A 19,263-nucleotide genomic window follows, 5' to 3' on the forward strand; every position below is an offset into this window, starting at 1 on the left:
GGGCAAAACTGAGGGTTGCGATCCGTTGCCGGACATGGAAAAAGACAAAAAAAAAAAAAAACCAATAATGTAGTACCTTTAATTCTTAAATTGTTTATGATAAACACCATTGGAGAACAATTCAGTTTTTAGCAGTGGATCATCTTGGATAGAAAGAAATACAAAGAGACAAAGAAAAATAGGTAGAAGACAGAAGGACAGATGTCAGGGCTCTAAGGTAACAAACTGGAAGAGGTACTAGGGGGCTTGGAAGAATGATTGGTCCTAGTGCGAGGTCAGAATTATCAAAACTTGAGCAAGGGCTTTAATATTCTTGCATGTTATTTGTAGAAATGCTCTCTGCTACTTAGCAGCCATTGTTAACTTTCTTTTTTTTTTTTAAGAAAATGGAAGCTGAAGTGCTCTAAACAAGAAAAAAAAGGATTTAGTATATCACTAACAGCTAAGCTGGTCATTACCACACCATCCTATTCTTCGTTTAAGAATAAACTAACAGTGTCAGATCACAAAGAAAAGATGTCACAATCCAATAGGCTATTATTAACACATACAGTAATTGAATCTAACAGAAATACAGACATCTCCTTTTGGCTAAAATACCTGAAGATATCTTGATTTCCCCTTTGGAGATTTCCTAAGTAAAAAGGAATCACTTGATTGGCTGGCTGAAGCCTCCTGATCTACCTCATACAGGCACCCTTCTTACTAAGAGATAGATGGTGGTCTTCTAGGGTTCAGATTAAGTCGGAAATGGTTCTATCACTGATACCCATGAGCCTCTGAGTTTTCACATGGTCCTTTGTCATCCACTCTAGCCTAGAAACGTTGTGTTAAGGAAAAACATCCTTGTCCACCTTTACCTACTACTCCCCATCCCATTCCACTAGATACATAGTTCCACTATGCCTTGAAGCTTGCCTAACCTAAATCTACTTAACTTTTTAAAAATTCAGTTCAAGTTGCAAAGCTTTTCCAGAAACCTAAAGGCCAAGTCTTTCTTCTGCTTCTATGAATTCTCATGGCTGCAAACTGTCCAGCATGTCATCTTCTACACTGCTCTCTGATTTCTTAGACATCTTCTTTCAACTTTCAAACTTCAGTTTATAAGCCCCATAAAAGCAAGATCACATGTCACATCTTTTCTGTACAGGTTTTAATACTAGTTGTATAACAGGAACTCCATTAATAATTAACTGATAAATAAGCATAATGGGGAAGACACTGATTCAGAATCCAATACTAGATTGATGCTTCAGGTGCCCAAGAAAGGAATAAGTATAATTACCATTACTATTCATTACACTAACCACAAAAGCATACCTAGAAAAATAAGGTAGGAAAGATGAAGTATGTTGTTGTCCCAGAGCCATAATAACCAGAAATTTCCTTTAGAAGCCTATAAAATAAAACAATAATTTATTTTTCCTCAAGGCAGGAAATGCTACATCCCAATTCCTCTTCTCCCACAAACCACTGTCTAATTACTATGAATTTCTTAGTTTCTTCTGAGCTGCAGAGTTCTCTTGAGAATAAGACAGCAAAAGAGCAGATGCTGATATTTTACCACAGAGGCAAAGAGACAGCAGAAAGGACAAGATGTGCCTCCCCAGGAGCACACCAGAGTGGTACCTGTCCACCAGTGCACCAACATGCACTTCCACAATGGCAGCGTGACTGCTTTGTCACCTTCATGTCAGGCGTCTCCTCAGACAAAGAACCCAGTAAAGTCCTTGATAGGCCAACCATCCAATTAGTTTGGGCTCCAAGAACAAACATGCCAAGGAGCCTCAGAAAACTACTAAACCTTAGAATTAAGACCTCCTTGACATTCATTAATAAACACCCATTTTCTAAGAACTAACTACATACCAAGCATTGTTGTTGTTGCTAAAGACATAGTGAGGAATAAGACTGCTGAGGTGCAAACATGTACCACCCTATGGATCATCTCTTTATGCTTGCTAGAAAAGTTAGCCAGCCCCTAAATAGGTACACCAGTTGGTGAAACCAAAGCATTAACACATACACACGCATGCACACATGTACCTGAATATATATATATATATATATATATATATATATATAAATAGTATAGAACAATATAGTATAATATATACAGAAAGGACAAGATGTGCCTCCCCAGGAGCACACCAGAGTGGTACCTGTCCACCAGTGCACCAACATGCACTTCCACAATGGCAGCGTGACTGCTTTGTCACCTTCATGTCAGGCGTCTCCTCAGACAAAGAACCCAGTAAAGTCCTTGATAGGCCAACCATCCAATTAGTTTGGGCTCCAAGAACAAACATGCCAAGGAGCCTCAGAAAACTACTAAACCTTAGAATTAAGACCTCCTTGACATTCATTAATAAACACCCATTTTCTAAGAACTAACTACATACCAAGCATTGTTGTTGTTGCTAAAGACATAGTGAGGAATAAGACTGCTGAGGTGCAAACATGTACCACCCTATGGATCATCTCTTTATGCTTGCTAGAAAAGTTAGCCAGCCCCTAAATAGGTACACCAGTTGGTGAAACCAAAGCATTAACACATACACACGCATGCACACATGTACCTGAATATATATATATATATATATATATATATATATAAATAGTATAGTACAATATAGTATAATATATACAGTATATTGCTATTTGCATTTGTTTTGCTCCCCTCTGTGATAGTAAGCAATTGAAAGAGGGCATGTATTACTATTCTTTAAACTCCGTGCAACATGTATGGGCACCATTCACCTCAGCGACTCTCAAACACCTTTGATAACAAGAAGTCCACACTTTACTGGGCAGTCCAGACACACCCACATGGACAGCTTCTCCAGTAGGTGCCCCGTCCTTCCCAAGGACAATGCATAGATAAATATTTTTTAATCTTTGCAAAATAAAAAGAAGAAAAAAATAAGACATGGTAAGTTTTAAGTGACTGCTCTGGGTGGAATTTCCTTTTAGGAAAAATTCTCTCCCAAAAATACGTAGTTCATTCATTCATTCGTTCATAGACTGAAGCACAATGCCCTTCATGTGTTGTCTGTCTGCACCCAAGCATGTTTAGGGTAAAGATGCACACATTTAGAGCATCTTTTCACAGAGGCAGTACTTGGATTATAGCGAGGGTTTTACAGTCCTTTTTAAGCTGATCTTTGATTTACAGACTCATGTTAAACCAGCTACTCTGTGGATGGGCCCAGGTGAGCTTGTAATGAGATTTATCTTCATGGATTAGGCCTGACCTATAATAATCTGCTCAGAGCTCTCCATTGCTATTTCAGCACTGAGTTATGAAAATTCATCCCTTCACTATAAACAGAATCTAGCTCAGAGGGTAATAACTATGAGATGTATTACTCCTAGAATACAAGCACTCCTGAGACTCTGATTATAATGTCCACAGCTGACGGCACTATTTCACAATTGAGATTACTACTTTCCAGATGAAAAAAATTCTGAACTGTGGAATAATGCCTTCAGCTACACACACTGTAATCACACTCAGCAGTTCCTGTATCCCAAGATAAAACAGTTGGGATGGTAAGCTGATTTAGGGAACAGAAGAGAGATGTTATGGGAGGAAGCACAGATATCCCTAATTTTGTATTTGCTTTATCTGCTGGCTTTGGTGTAAGACTTAAACCTGTCTAATAACCATATCAACATCACTAAAGCATAAATTTAAAAGGGTAATTATTTTCACCAAACAAACCAGCAAAGTTTCTTTTTAAGAAGATAATATTGAGTGCTGGCCAGAGTGTAGCGAGGTATGCTTTCTCAATATACAGAAATATAAATTTGTACAGCACTCCTAGAAACAATTTAGCAAAAGCTATGGGGTAACCTCTACAATGCTTGTATCCTTTGCCCCAATAATCTCGCTCTAAGAATTACCCTAAGAAATAATTAGAAGAGAACAAGGACTTATTAATAGTCTAATTATCACCACTATTTGCCATAGGAAAATCTTGGAAAGAACCTAAAAGAGTAAACCGTTTTTCGCTCTAAGAATTACCCTAAGAAATAATTAGAAGAGAACAAGGACTTATTAATAGTTTAATTATCACCACTATTTGCCATAGGAAAATCTTGGAAAGAACCTAAAAGAGTAAACCGTTTAATAAATTATAATAAATCCATACATTGGAATATTATGCAGCCTTTAAATTGAGTCAGAATAGCTATGGAGAAATGCTAATTCATAGATTTTTCCACAACTTTTGTTAAGTAATTTATCCAAGGACATTCAAATTGTTCCTACATCAATATTTAACAGATACTCTCTCGGAGTTAACTAATTGGACTTCAGATCAGGTTTTTGTTTTTAAGCTATAAGGCTAATGAAATATTGACATAATAATAAATGACTGCAAATAAAGTTTGCACCCTAAATAAATGCTGACATTATATCTCTACATTCTGAATAAATTAGAAAGGAAAAATACACTTTTGCATACATTCAGTGAATTTTTCCTGACTCCTCGTAATACATTTTTGCAAATGGAAAAGATGAATATTCATCAAGGCTCTTAGAATATATTGCAACTTAAACAGTTTGTTTTAATATTTATAGTACATCATGAAACATAATTTTTCCATTAAAGCACATGGATGTGATGTCAAAAGACAGCCAGAGAAGAAACATAAAATTATATCACTTCACTTAATATTTAAAAGTTGAAAAACAGTATTTGAAAGTACTCTGCCCCTTCCAAAAAGTTAAGTATTCTAGAAAGATATCTTCTGGTTTGTTCATTTGGTAAATTTTGAGTGAAGATGAGGAAGAAAGAAATAACAAGCTAGTCCTCCGTCAGGCAAGGTAAGGACAAAAAGGTTAAAATACTACCTCAACTCGGGATTTGAGGGAAAAGTGCTTGTTTTCTCCCTTTTGATTGTACTATCCAAGGTAAACCTAGCTCACAACCTCCAAGAAACATTTTCCTACCAATCCCAGGAGCAATGCTGACAGCATTTCTTGCGTGACAGTCACTGTGCAGAATACCACACAAGAGTTCACTTTTTTAACCCTCACAATAACCTAACGAAGTTACTATAACCATTAGTCCTACTTCACAGATGAAGAAACTGAGGCTCACACAGTTAGTCCTAACTGAAGCTAATAAATGGTAGAACTTTGAGTTGATCTCAAGCAGTCCATGCTCTTAACCTCTCTGCTTTCCCCCCTCATTCTAATTTTCCAAGTGAACAGTTACAGCTTAATTCCTGAATATGGTTTCCATAGTTAACTTCTCTCTGGCTTGAAGAATAGCTTCTTGGTTAGGCTACACAATACAAACCAAAATAAATTTGTCACAGATAAAAAATAAAAGATATACAAGAGACAGTTCTAGAGCAATGAAAATGCACAGAAAGGAAATATATACATTTATGCATTCAACAAGTTCATTGAGCACCTACTATGTGCCAGGCAGTATTCTAGGCACTGGAGAAATAGCTGAGAAAACAGAAAAAATGTCTCCACCCTCATTACACTTACATTATAGTAGTAAGAGATATATAAATAAAATAAGGAAATGATGTAGTATACTGTGATAAAGCTATGGAGAAAAATGAATGAAAAGGTAGGATGTGTGGCAAGCTATATAGGGGACAGTTTCAAACAGGATGGTCAAGGAAGACCTCAGTAAAAAGAATGTGAACGGGACCTTCGCACAAACAAAACAGATGAGGCACATGATTCAAATCAAACAGAAAATTGGAGAAAAATACAGGAAACAAATTTTCATGGTGCTTCTGCCATCCATTACTCCAAAGTATAAAAGTAGTGAACATTTCTTATGATGGCCACATATGCCATGTCTAAACTTCAGTCATCAAGGCCTACAACCTTATTTTCCTACAAAGAAGTAAGTTACCACTGGTCCTGCTTTTGCCTCCTGAAATTTCCATCTTTCTTGCCAGAAAGCAGTATCTGTATAAATCTCCCTGCTTTTGACGACTATGACTTCTTTGATAAAGTACCCATGTGTGTGGAGGGACAAATAGATGGAAGAAGCAAATGGGAAAATGAGTTTCCCCCTCTCCAGATTAATGTATATAAAGTATACATCTGACACTTCATCAGCACTCCCGGCTGGTATCCCAGCAGGCGGACACTGGCTGAGCATGTATTCTGCCAGCCACCAGGCCACTTAGGATGAATTGGCAACATGCCATTTATCTGAAATGCCCAATGTGTCTGGGAGAGGGAATACAACTACATTTAGCATTGCCAAGGAAAACTAGATACTTCGGGCTAGGAATTAATCTCCTCCTTTAGAAAGTAGTTAGCATTACCTTCAAGCTTGCCTATGGCATTTAAATCACTATAGGTCATACATTTACTAAAATTCATACCCACCAAACCACATGGCCTTCATTTATATCTTACTAACATATTAATACCCCTCAGGTTCAGGGTCTCTACATTTCTGAAATGTATGACATTGCAATTGAGCATGGAATTCTGTTATATCAAGTGTAAAGCTACAATTTGGACACAAACCACTTAGATTCCTTATTTTTCTAATTCTTTCACACTTGAACACACATATCACTTCAACTTAGTTATTCAATGAATCAACAAAATATTTAAAGCAATGTGACTACATGACTGCTTAAATGCAGATGAATGAAATTTCCTAGAATGTGGACACTAATAATCTCATCACAATTTTGTCAATGTATTTCTTTGAGCAGCTGATGTGGAAACAAATGGGATTTGGCCTATTACATGGGCTTTAAAGCTAATCACAGTTGTAAGATGCACATTGAAAAGCAAAACCATAGAGGTTTTAGATGGATGGTCCTATCAGGCTACCCATTACAGCATGCAGAATGACATCATCACTCTCACCGTGCAACTAACAGAGCCTGTCACTTTCCCATGAATAATTACTCATTCCTTCAACATTATTTATTGGATGTCTTCTACATGCAAGGCATTGTGCTAATAGCAGTGAGCAGTAGCAAATCAAATCAAAACAGAATTCTGCCCTCAAAGAGCTTGCAGTCTCGCCGGGCGATATCAGGCATAAACATAAAGAACAAGAACAAACGTGAACCATGATAATTGCTAAGAGGAGTCAGGGGAAGGATGACTTACAGCTCTCAGACAGGAGCAGTGTGTAGGGACAGAGGCCAGGAGGAGAGGATCCAGAATAAGGCATGTTCCATTGTACAATGCACCTCCGCAAATATCAGCTTGTTTGGAAGACAAGGAAAAGACAACGCAAAAAATGAAGAAAAAAGAAAAAGTTCTAAAAGGTGTATGCTGTTTGTTGTAATCAGCTGAGATAATTTAGATATCATCCAATCCAAAGATGGCAGAAAAGTGAAACAGATTAACTTTAATATGCCTTTACATGAATAGTCCTACACTGGGTACCAAAAGCAGGAAAAGTTATTAGCGTGTACTTGAGTGACATATTGAAAGAAGTGATATGGCATAGAAATCGGGCACATCACAGCACAATAAGATCAAGATGGTGCCCTGGCTGATTGTGTGCCTCCGGCTGCTGCTGCTCCTAATACAACAGAAGGTGGGAGACAAACAGTTTTCCATAGGCTACATTAGGAACCAATGAAGGGAGAGATATGATCAGGGTTAAGTTTTAAACCTTCACTATATAGCAGTAAGTGGCTAATCACATTCTGGCTACTATGCCCAAACTTAGCCATGATATGCCGATAACATTAGAAGCAGTAATCTTGCTAACATTTGAGACTTGTTATATGCCAGGAGCTATTTTAAGTTTACTCGACGTGGTATTTCCACATTTTCTCCAGTTTTGATCTGAAGCAAACAACATAAACATTAAAAACCTGCAGGTAGATAAGCTAATAATTGAAGTGATTCTTTGATAAGAATATCACCTGACAGATTCAGTACTCTTCTCATGTTTTCTATTCATGGTTCTCCTTATTTTTGTATCCTATTCCCAAATATCTTAGATCACCTAACATGCATTTTATCAATGAATAAATCAGTTTCTGAATCTGAGTATGTGACTACCAGTTTTAGGTAATAACATAAATTACTTCATGAAAGTGTTGTTTTAATCAAAATGATTACTTGGCAATAAACATATAGGATTACTATATAAGTGTTAAGAATAATTACTGAAAATGGCTGAAAAAGCACTTCCGTCAAAAAAGTAATCACAAGTTGTGATGTATTTTCCTCTTTCTTTAAAAAGTAAATGCTTAGAGTAAAATAAGCTTTTAATAAAATTCCCCAAAGAGAAAAAGTCACTTTGAACGTGGGATGGGATGGAGGAAAATGCTATCTACCATCACCTTAAATGTATCTTTAAAAATAAGTTCCCATATTTTCATGAGAGGAAAAAGATGAATTTTGGTTTTAAGGATAACAGTCAATTTTGAAGTCACAAAATATCCCAAAGCAAAATTCTTTAGAGATAATTATTCCACACATTCAGGATCTTAATAATTCTAAATGTAGAATCAGGAAATTCCAGATTTGAAAGGAATTTCATAGACTGGTTGGTTAATACTTCTTTTCATCTTGCAGTTGCACATGAGATGATAACATTTGAGAAACTAAGTGACTTACCCAAGTTTATACAGCTACTTAATGGCAAAACCAGGACTAGAGGCTAGACCTTAATCGAATCTCTGTGCGTTATTCTGTGTTTCCCAAATACCCAACACAATTTATCGTCAATGCATAAAACTATAAGACAGCATAACACACTAATTTATATATTATTTGCTAACATCTTCATCAATAAAAGATGTTTAAAATCTAGTTCTATACCATACAACCCTTCCATCAATGCAAAAGTAACTTGTATAGATGTCTAAGCTGAGCCAAAAGTTAAAGCAGAGAAGTAGAGAATCCACTAGCAAAAAAAAAAAAAACGAATGAGCATCATGGTTAAAAATAAAGGGTTATTATAAGGGAAAAAATAGGAATGTAGAAGAGGTCCACGCTGCTAAAAAAAAAAAAAAAAAAAAAAAAAAAAAAAAAAAACCACAAATATTTGTGCCATGTGCCAACTGGTAAATGTGGAAAGTGCTGGAGTTGGAAAAATCACCATTTTCAATCATCATAGAAAAGAATGGTCCAGTCAAGAATCACCAATGGGCGCTAAATCTGGGGGAAATTTTTGATGAGAAGTATGTTCGCATGGCCTGTAAGTATATCCCCACAGACTGCAAGAAAAAATGTGGTAACTGTAGTAGAAAAATTGGTCAACAATTGACTGGATGATCAAAATTAACATCGCAGGGAGGGGGAAGAGATGGACATCATAAGCCTTCAGACCTGAGAGGATGCAATATCACCAAAGCCATATTCTTGCTTGGAATGCAAAAATCTGAATCTCACCAAGGGGAAGCAGCAGACAAATACAAGAAACATCCCTTCAAAAAATATTCCATTAAAAAAATTCTTCAAAAATGTCAATGTCATAAAGACAACAAAAGACTGTGGAAATGTTCCAGATTAAAGGAAACATTCCAGATTAAAGGAGATGGACAGTTAAATGCAATGCACGACCCTAGACTGGATCCTTCACTGGAAGAGGAAAAAATGCTATAAAGGACGTTACCGAGTCAATTGATAAAACTGAAATACAGACGGCAGAGTAGGCAACAGAATTGTAACAGCCATAAATTTACTCAAGTGGATAACTGATAACAAAGGGCTACAGTATAGATACAATTTACTCCCAAATAATTCCAAAAATTATATATGTGTTCAAGGACATATACACACACATACATACACATACATATTCTCTCTCTCTCACTCTCTCTCTCTCTCTCCCTCCCTCCCTCACACACACACACACACACACACACGCACACAGAGCAAATGATAAAGCAAATTGGGCAAGATATTAATTAGTCCAACCTAGATAAACAAACTGGTGTTCGATGTATTTTTCTTATTTTTGCAACTTTTCCGTGTTTAAAATTAATTCCGATTAAAAAGTTTTAAGCAAAAAAAGCCTAGAAGCATTTTCAATTCTTTTGGCAGAAGGATGCAGATGGAGCCCAATTGAGAGAAATACTCCAAATTTGAGGGGGGGGAGGATGGAAATTAGCAAACTGACAGCAAGGAAATTTCATAATGCCAAATCTGTACTCAAGGTTTCATGTGGTTAATTTCAAATCCAGTTAAACTCGATAAACATAAATAGTCCCTGAGGACGCGGCAAGCTACAGCAAACCCCGACCCTCCTGCGGACACTTACCAGGGGGGCCGTGAGAGACGGCGCCGACTGGCCCAGGGCCTGGCTGCGCATGCGCACGAGGTTGGAGGTCTCGGCGGAGGCCGGCCAGGCCTGCCCAGACGCCGGGTTCGGCAGGAGATACCTCCCTGTTGGGGTTACAGAGAAGACAATGTAAGTTTGTGGCAGTGGTGGATCTCTTCCCGTCTGTCCTTCTATATTACTTCTGCCATACTCAGTAATTAGGATTATTAACAGCGACCAGAGAAAAAATGTTTAATTAAGTCAGGAGATTCAGTGGCAGGTTCTGACCCTGACTTCCCACATAAGCCCGAGGAAATCTCTTCATCATCAGGGAAAGATGAGTGTTTTGTTTTGTTTTTTCCCTTCTGCCTAGTCCACGGGAATGTGTTGAGGATATATGTATAAATACACAAAGCATTCTCAGCACCATAGCAGTATACGTGTGTGCTTATAAATGTTCTTTGAAAAAATCTAATATGGAAAGTGATCTAGGAATCAACTAAAAAGAGTCTACAAAGTGGAGATCACGACCAGCAAAAGGAAGCAGTGGAATTCTTGCAAGGTGAAATGGGGCTGGTGCCTCTTTCTCCGGCTTCCCTCTCTGAAGTGCAGGTGGCCATTCAACCGTGTCCTTGGGATCCATAATGGTATCCATTTGCATAAATCAGGACATCAATGTCAGTCTAGGTTCACTGAGCAATTTCCATCAACCACTCAACTCAAATAAGTATGTGTATAATTTTAAAAGTCAAATGGCTAAACCAATTCACACTGTTTCTTCCTTGGTACCTGGACTAGGCAAGTATAAACACCCAAGAAATGAGGCTTTTTGATTTCAGGAAAGTGAGGACGGACATGAATATTCACATAGTGATGAAGCCCAGTAGAAGCAGAGACCATGTTTGATTTTTTATCTGCTTTGCTCCAACAGTAGCACAATGACTGACCATAATAGGTTCTCAGTAAACATTCATTGAATGATGAAAGGCTGAGTGGGGACATTTCCTTCCCAGAAAACACACAGGGACAAGGAAAAGACGGCAGGCAACCCACAGAATCTCATTCGAGGGCCATGTGTGGGGGAATTCCAGCTTCACTCCTCTCCAGAATCATGAAGCACGGCGGCTGCTGGCCCTGTAGCAGAGGTAACGTCTGTCCTTTGTTCTTCCCTCAGGCATGCACCTTACAAGCATATCCCACTGGTTAATAACTATTGCACAATATTAACTAGTTTACCCTTACTAACTACCAGCACCATCAAAGCACAGAAGCTAGGGGCATCACTCATCAACTGTCCATGTTAAGAGAGCTAATGCTTTTTTTTAATTCAAGTGCTTTCAAAAATTTATACTTTAACTGCAGAGGAAAAAATGGTTTATTTTGCCAAAATTGCTTTTTTACTTTCTTACTATACAACAAAAACACAGACTCTAGAGAAAACTACATCTACTTTTGAGATCTTGCTCTGTAGCCAAATGACACTGGCGAAGGAAGTCAGACAACCTCTCTTGGTCTTGGTTTCTCCATCTCTAAAATGGAGATGACAGAATTGACTATGTAAAGTTGTTGAGGGGAGTTGACGATTTTATAAGTAAAGCACTGAGTAAATATTACCTATTTATCCGTAACAGTAGTAAAAGTGAAAAGTATCTTTTTTGCTTGAGTTTGGTTTCTTTTCTTTTTTTTTTTGTCTTTTTTTTTCCGTGTCCGGCAACGGATCACAACCCTCAGTGTTGCCCCCGTACCGGACCGGGGACCGGCAACGGGATCGCAAGCCTCAGTGTTGCTCCCGCGCCTCGCTCAGCCAGTGAGTGGGAGCCGGTCTGTATGTGGGATCCGAACCCTCGGACGGGAGCGCCGCCGCGCTTCCCAAGCAGCGCACTATCCAGTGCGCCACCGGGCCGGCCCGAGTTTGGTTTCTTTTCATTCACAAGTAGAAAATGCAAATATATACCAACAAAAAATTACCTATGATCACACAAGAAAAGAAACACTTTCGACACTTCAGTGATTTTCCTCTAGACTTTCTTTCCATTACTATATTATCTTACAAAGATGGGATCACAGTAATTTTTGCCACTTGTTCCCCAACAACCCCACATAATAGATTATGACCTTTTCCAAGCAAGTAAATGTAGCAAACATCAATTAATTGAAACAAACACTATCACTGAAAATTCAAATACAGTTACCCTCTGTGGTTCTCATTACCATCTCAAAAACATTCAGACATATTTCTGTGCAGGAAATGTTACATTTAAAGTCTAGAATTTTTATTTTTTCCTTACTTTTATTTTGAAATGTGAACTAAAAGCTGGACAAAGAGGGGCTTTGTGAAATCTGTTCCCTTTAAGGCTCCAAAACAGGATATTAATGAAGAGGGACAGGAAAACTATAGACTTAGGAATGCAGCATTAGCATTAAATGAAAAAAAAAAAAGTTTCTTTAACAGAGAAATAACTCTCACTATTTGAAAGACATCACTTGTTGAAATATAGTAATCTCCAGTAATCTGAAGCCATACATACCTATTTTTTGGTCCCTCCTGTGTCTTTTCTTATATTTTATGTGTTTTGGGTTTTTTTTTTTTTTTTGACCCGTAAGGGGATCGTAATCCCTGGCTCAGTGTCGTCTGCACCAAGCTCAGCCAGTGAGCACACCGGCCATCCCTATATAGGATCCAAACCCGCAGCCTTGGCGCTATCAGCACCGCACTCTCCTAAGTGAGCCACGGGGCCGGCCCTATATTTTATGTTTTGTATTTTCTTTGTTCATGTTTTGGAGAGAGGCATGATAAGAGATGTAGAAGCTAGGTGATGTCAAGGTTTACATGATGGAGAGAATCTACTCATGGCTGTTCTGCCCTAGATGCTTCATTTTAAGGAGAATTAAGGATAGATACAAAAACACTTGGAGAATTTAATGTAATAATGGAAAATTTTTAAAGCCAAATATTGTGGTTCACTGAAGAATTCTACAAATAAATCTTTTTTCCTTTAGCAGAAAATAATGATTAGACTATCTCCCTTTAACCCTCCTGACATAAAGAATTAGGTTTATTTATTTCTGTATCCCCAGTATCTGGCATAGGACCTGGCAGGTAGTAAACGTTCAATAAATGTTGTTGGCTCAAATGGACTTAAACTATACTATTTTAACAATGCTTGATCAAGTTTAAACAAGAGGAATAACACTGGACAGATCATTTTCTTAAATTTAATTTGTAAGTACAGTATGTAGCTAAAATACATTGAGGCCTTAGTATATGCCAGGCACTGCAACATCATAACAACCCTATGTGGTAGGCATTATTATCTCCACTTTAAAGCCCAGAGAGGCTACATAACTAGGCAAGGGCACATAACTAAATAAGTGGGCAAACCAGGATACTGATTCCAGAGCCAAAATTCTACCACTGAAAAATATTCACCATATATGCTTAGGTGAAAAAACAAGTCATAAATTAAGATATGATGATTCTATATTCATAAGAAAATAATATGTATTATGTACATATAGAGAGAGAATCACCTGGAAAGATGGGAACAGATGATTTAAACCACAGGCTTGGAATCAGACAAACATGGGTCTGAAACCCAGTCCTTACTAGTCATGTGGACTAGTTAGGCAACTTACGTAACTTCTAAGCCTCAATATTCCCATCTCTAAAATGGGGATAAATTCCTTACAAGCTGGCAGATAAGATTAAAGGAGATAATACACTTAAGCCACCCAACCTAGGATATGGAAAGCAGTCCATATACTATCACCATTCACATTATCCTAGGATTTGTATCCTCCATCACCACCAGAGTAACAAAATAAAACATGGCAATTGGGTTCTTAGGCCACGAAGGAAATAAATAACATTGAATAATATTAAAACAAATAATATTTCTTCATTGAAGTGATAAACAGCAAATTTAGAATTGTAGTTATCTCTGGCAAATAAAATGGGGGATGGGTGCAGGGAGGAATATACTGGATCTGTAATATTTAATATTTTAAAAATTATTTGCAGGGAATAATAAGGTCTGCTAATTCAACTTACAAGTTTATATGAAGAATTAAATTTTTGACTTGTGGCTTTAATAAATTTAATATTAAATTTTAAAATGTATCTAAATAATGTAGCAAACATTAAGCTTTGATAAAGCTGACTGGTAGGTATATGGGGTTGTATTATTCTCTATTAAGTTCTGTACATGAAATTTTATAATATTGCTTTTAATGATTCCTATCAAAACCTGTGTTCTGTATTCCAACATGGTAAACTAGCCAGGGACACCTCTCAAAATGGTAGCTCCTAAGGCCCAGGTCAGGGATCACTTAGGGGTCTGGTAATGGTAGGGGTTGTTCTACAAGCATCCTTAACACTATTCCGTACATTTTATGTGTTGCTCTCTCATGTGTAAATCCAATCTTGGTAACAAGGCCAAAGGTGTACCTTCAATTCCTTTGTCACCTGAGCAGAGCCTAACCCAAAAGAAGACACTTTGATGTTCAGTAACTGATCCGGCCTTAGCCCATATACTTATCTTTCACTCTTTTCAAACCCAACAGAACATAAAGGTCCTTGCCAGTGATGGTAAAAATTAATTGCTCTAGTTGTGGTTGACTTTGAAGGCAGACTACTGAGTTCCAATTCTGAACCTCAAAACTCATTCTATCACTTATATCCTGAATCTCTCCAAGCCTCAGGTTCATCAGATGTGAAACAGGAGTACACTTACCAGGTTGTGGTAAAATCTAAAATAGATATATATTACAGAATGAACACTCAATAAATATAAGCTTAGAAAAATAAGAAACAAAGAGCTACCCAACATATATTTGATTATAAAGTGTGAAAGAAATAAAATTCTGTTAAGCCTAGAAAAAATAGGTTAGGAAGCATGTATACATATATACAATGAAATGTTTATAATGCTGTGCCAGGTTAGATTTTAAGTGTCATTATTCTTGCATAGGTCTTATCCTAAGGAATCATATGAATGTTACAAATTGGAGGGTCTGTTAACACAACACATGTGATATTTTATTCCTGTCTAGACCCCCATTAGTGTTAATAGGGAAAAGAGGACAACAGATGGATTTAAGGCAGTCATTAGAAGGCACTAACACAGAGCCTAGTTGGTAGTGAGTACATCAAACTTTATATAAATTCTCTTTCTGATGACTACCAAGAGCCTTTAAGAGTGTGTTGCTGTTGTATTCATGCATCATTTGCTGCCTACAATTTAAGAAAATTAGCATTTACATCAAACTTTATATAAATTCTCTTTCTGATGACTACCAAGAGCCTTTAAAGAGTGTGTTGCTGTTGTATTCATGCATCATTTGCTGCCTACAATTTAAGAAAATTAGCATCTGTCCATGGCATTATTCAGCTACACAGGGTGGAAATTAATGGATAACACCATTTCCAATTTGTTGTATGAGAGGTGAGCTTGCCTAGCAATCTGGCTGCTCAATTTTAATACTGAATTGAGCTTGTTACAAACGGAACTTTGATCAAACTCTATGCTCTTTGGAAGTATGTTTCTAAAATTCCACTATGCTTATTAAAATATATATTAAATATTTTCTACTGAAATAACTAGAAATTTAGAAGCAATAAACAGAGGTCTGTATTAAAGCTGGAATCAGTTGGCCAGATTGATACAAGAACTTGTCAGGTTTCAACCATAAAAGGGTTGTTTGAATGGACTTTTTATACTGGTTATTGTTACTGTTTTGGCTACAGAGCCTTTATTTCACAAAATGAGAGTAGGTAATATTGTATCCTTTTATGGTTATATACAAAAATAAACAGATTACTGAGCCTAGACCCAGATTGCGCCTTGGTTCTATTTAGGCTACATATGATCTCATTTGGAGTATTTTCCTTTGTTTCATCCTGAATTCCAAGAAACAAGAAGCAGGAACTTCATAAATTCATGCTTTCAAACATGAGATACATGCTTTCAAAGCATTCCAAAGCTGGAAGCATCCCTCTGAAGTAGGAAAATACCAAGTCAGCAATAATTTTAGCAGAATGGCCATATAAAGAATTAAATATAGCCTCTGGAGTTCTACTTTATCATCAGCGAATAATGGTACCTGACTAGATTTGAAAGCTCCCATTTAAAAAGTTCCATATCACCTGAAGTGCAATATAGATTTAGTAGTCAGTCCACAGTCTTACACTTTGGGTTATTTCTTCTGGACTACAAGCAGGACATCGAAGGGAAAATAAGACCTAATAACTACAAAACAAAGCACTATTTTGATATGGCTTCTGGTGCTTGCTCAATTATACATAAGAACTCTGAAAAAGTTTGTTCATCCCTCTAAGGTACCAACAAGGAACAAAGGGAAGCTGAGGTGGCCAATGCATGGTTCTCAAGGGTTTGGGGGAGGTACAGGAGCCATATAAGGGAGGGAGAGAGAACAGGGGTAACACTACGGAGGCTAAGGGGCTGGGAACAAAAAGACCAATGGTAAGCTAGCACCGTACTGATGCCATGAGCAGGTAGATGGGGCCACATGCGCTACTGGAAAACCTCATTCTCTCATCCTGTATCTTTGCAGGTATATAGGTTTACAGATTTTGCTTACCAGCCTGCTGTTCACCCGATCATCTGCTGAAGCTCTCACAGCAGCTCCCAGAAAATTCATACCCACCACTAAACTGGGAAGAGGGACAGTCCCACCATTTTACTTTCCCCACGGCCTAGTAAAATCTCCCTTGCTTCATCTCACATCTGGGTATATCCACAAAGGAAATGAGAGCAGGAGCTCGAGTAGATATTTGTACACCCATGTTCATAGCAGTATTATTCACAATAGCCAAAAGGTGGAAACAACTGAAATATCCATTGATGGATGAATGGATAAAGAAAATGTGGTATATACATACAGTGGAATATTATTCAGTCTTTACATGGAATAAAATTCTGACACTTGCTACAGCATGGATGAACCCTGAAGATATCATTTTAAATAAAATAAGCCAGTAACAAAAGGACAGGTGTTGTATGATTCTATTTATAGCATGTACCTGGGATAATCAAATTCACTGAGGCAGAAAGTATAACAGTGGTTTCCAGGGACTGGGGAGAGGAAGAAATGGGAGTTCCTATTTAATGGGTACAAGATTTTCAGTTTGGGATGATGAAAAAGTCCTAGAAATGGACAGTGGTGATAATTGCACAACGATGTGAATGTACTTGATGCTGCTAAATTGTACACTTAAATACGATTACAATAGTAAATTTTGTAATGTATATTTTATCACAGTATTTAAAAAACCTTCCCTTGCTTAGCCAAAAGTACTATACCTTACAGAGGAAAAAAATAATAATAATAATAAGGAAATCCTTTTTGCTGCCCAGAAGGAGGTATCCACATTAAACTACATTAGCACCTGATTTTGCAAATTACACTTAATAACTTAGGCCCTTAGAATCATTTACAAGTCAGGGGAACTGACTTTTTAAAGAGTCCCCAAAGTTTAGAAATGGAGAAAGGGGAAAAACCACAATAAGTCACTGGCTGAATGTGAGAAAAATCCATGACTCAGCAGCCAGTGTCCTATAGCACATCCATCATCATCAAGAGATTCTTCCTCTATGCCCCACTGCTCCCTCCTAAACATCTGTTCCCTCCTCGTCATTGCTCCTGTCCTCACAGGCAATTACTGCCTCCCTTTATTCGTCTTCAGCTGTGCTACAACACAGAGACATGGCTCCTCTCAACTTCCCACTCACATGGGTGACTGACTTCAGATGTCTTGTCCCCACTGCAAAAGAATGACTGTACCTAGACACACCAACAATGCTGCTAAATCATTCTTCTTAATGGCATAAATAAATATAATTTGAGAAACCAACAGACCTGTGACCAGAGAGTGCTGAAGTTCACTGACTCCTATACTGAGCTGCTATTCTAGCCTTAAAAAAAAAAGTGATGGGTGTTTACTCACACGAAAGAAATCCAACACAGAGCCTTGACCCTATGTCCTTGAAGACGCACAGCCGGTGAGCTCCAATTGAAAGGTGAATCAAGAGCACATGCATCTCTTTCAGGAGGGTGGTATTCACAGCAGGGTGATGCCAGTGGGGCTCAAGGTCTTAATCAAATCAACCACCTTTTTTGCTACAAAACTCAACTCTACCAGAGATGCCCAACTTCACGTTTTAGAATACCATCGCTAGCATTCTATACGTATATAGAATGGCAAGGCAACATTACTAACTCTAAGAGCCTGGTGACAAAATCAGAGGAAGGCTTTAAAAGGAAGCTTGCAGCCAGGCTCACAGGTATTGGAAGTTAACAGCTTCTTTCAGACAAACCCAGACAGACTGTTTACATGACAACTGTTTTAAGGAATCACTAAAGCCCAATCCCATGCTGTGAGAGAGCTAGGTCAGAGGAAGGCTTTAAAAGGAAGCTTGCAGCCAGGCTCACAGGTATTGGAAGTTAACAGCTTCTTTCAGACAAACCCAGACAGACCGTTTACATGACAACTGTTTTAAGGAATCACTAAAGCCCAATCCCATGCTGTGAGAGAGCTAGGAACTGTTGAAAAATAACAGAGCACACACGTCTGCAATACAGAAATCAAAGCCTTTGGACTAACCATGAGGCCATGGAGTAGAATCTCAAACTGCCACTGCCACTGCCAATCATAGCTGCAGTTTTAAATCAAAATTAACTGTGGTGTGGGTAATATGGCAAGGTGATTCAAAGGTACAGTGGTCTTTTCACCCTCAGTCACAGATAGTCACCCTGTTACTCTTGCCATTTTATGAGAAAAGGGCAAAAATGCCAACCCATCATATATTTTAAAGTGGAAACAATTCAAAGTCATACTTACAGAGAAATATACTTGGCATTTCCTTTGCTTTCCCTTAACTTGTTCTTAAAGAAGCAATATTTCTTCTCATGCACCAAGATTACCCCTCAGTCAAATTCTATTAAGGGCAGATATTAGGATCAAATAAGTTAATGCATGAGGTAGAGCTTGGTATGTTTCTATTATTAC

General features: G+C 37.7%; 1 protein-coding gene across 1 annotated transcript in view; it reads right to left on the minus strand.

The window, feature by feature from the left end:
• Nucleotides 1-19,263, minus strand: part of LOC103591494 (microtubule-associated serine/threonine-protein kinase 4-like) — a gene marked incomplete at its 3' end in the record, with an annotated part of 269,334 nt that overhangs the window by 73,361 nt on the left and 176,710 nt on the right. The window contains exon 4 of the mRNA XM_008573969.1: nucleotides 10,236-10,360. Within this exon, the coding sequence (XP_008572191.1) occupies nucleotides 10,236-10,360 (125 nt within the window). The remainder of the gene's footprint in view (nucleotides 1-10,235; nucleotides 10,361-19,263) is intronic.

The sequence above is a fragment of the Galeopterus variegatus genome, unplaced genomic scaffold, assembly GCF_000696425.1.
Source record: "Galeopterus variegatus unplaced genomic scaffold, G_variegatus-3.0.2 Scaffold977, whole genome shotgun sequence".
Classification (NCBI taxonomy): domain Eukaryota; kingdom Metazoa; phylum Chordata; class Mammalia; order Dermoptera; family Cynocephalidae; genus Galeopterus; species Galeopterus variegatus.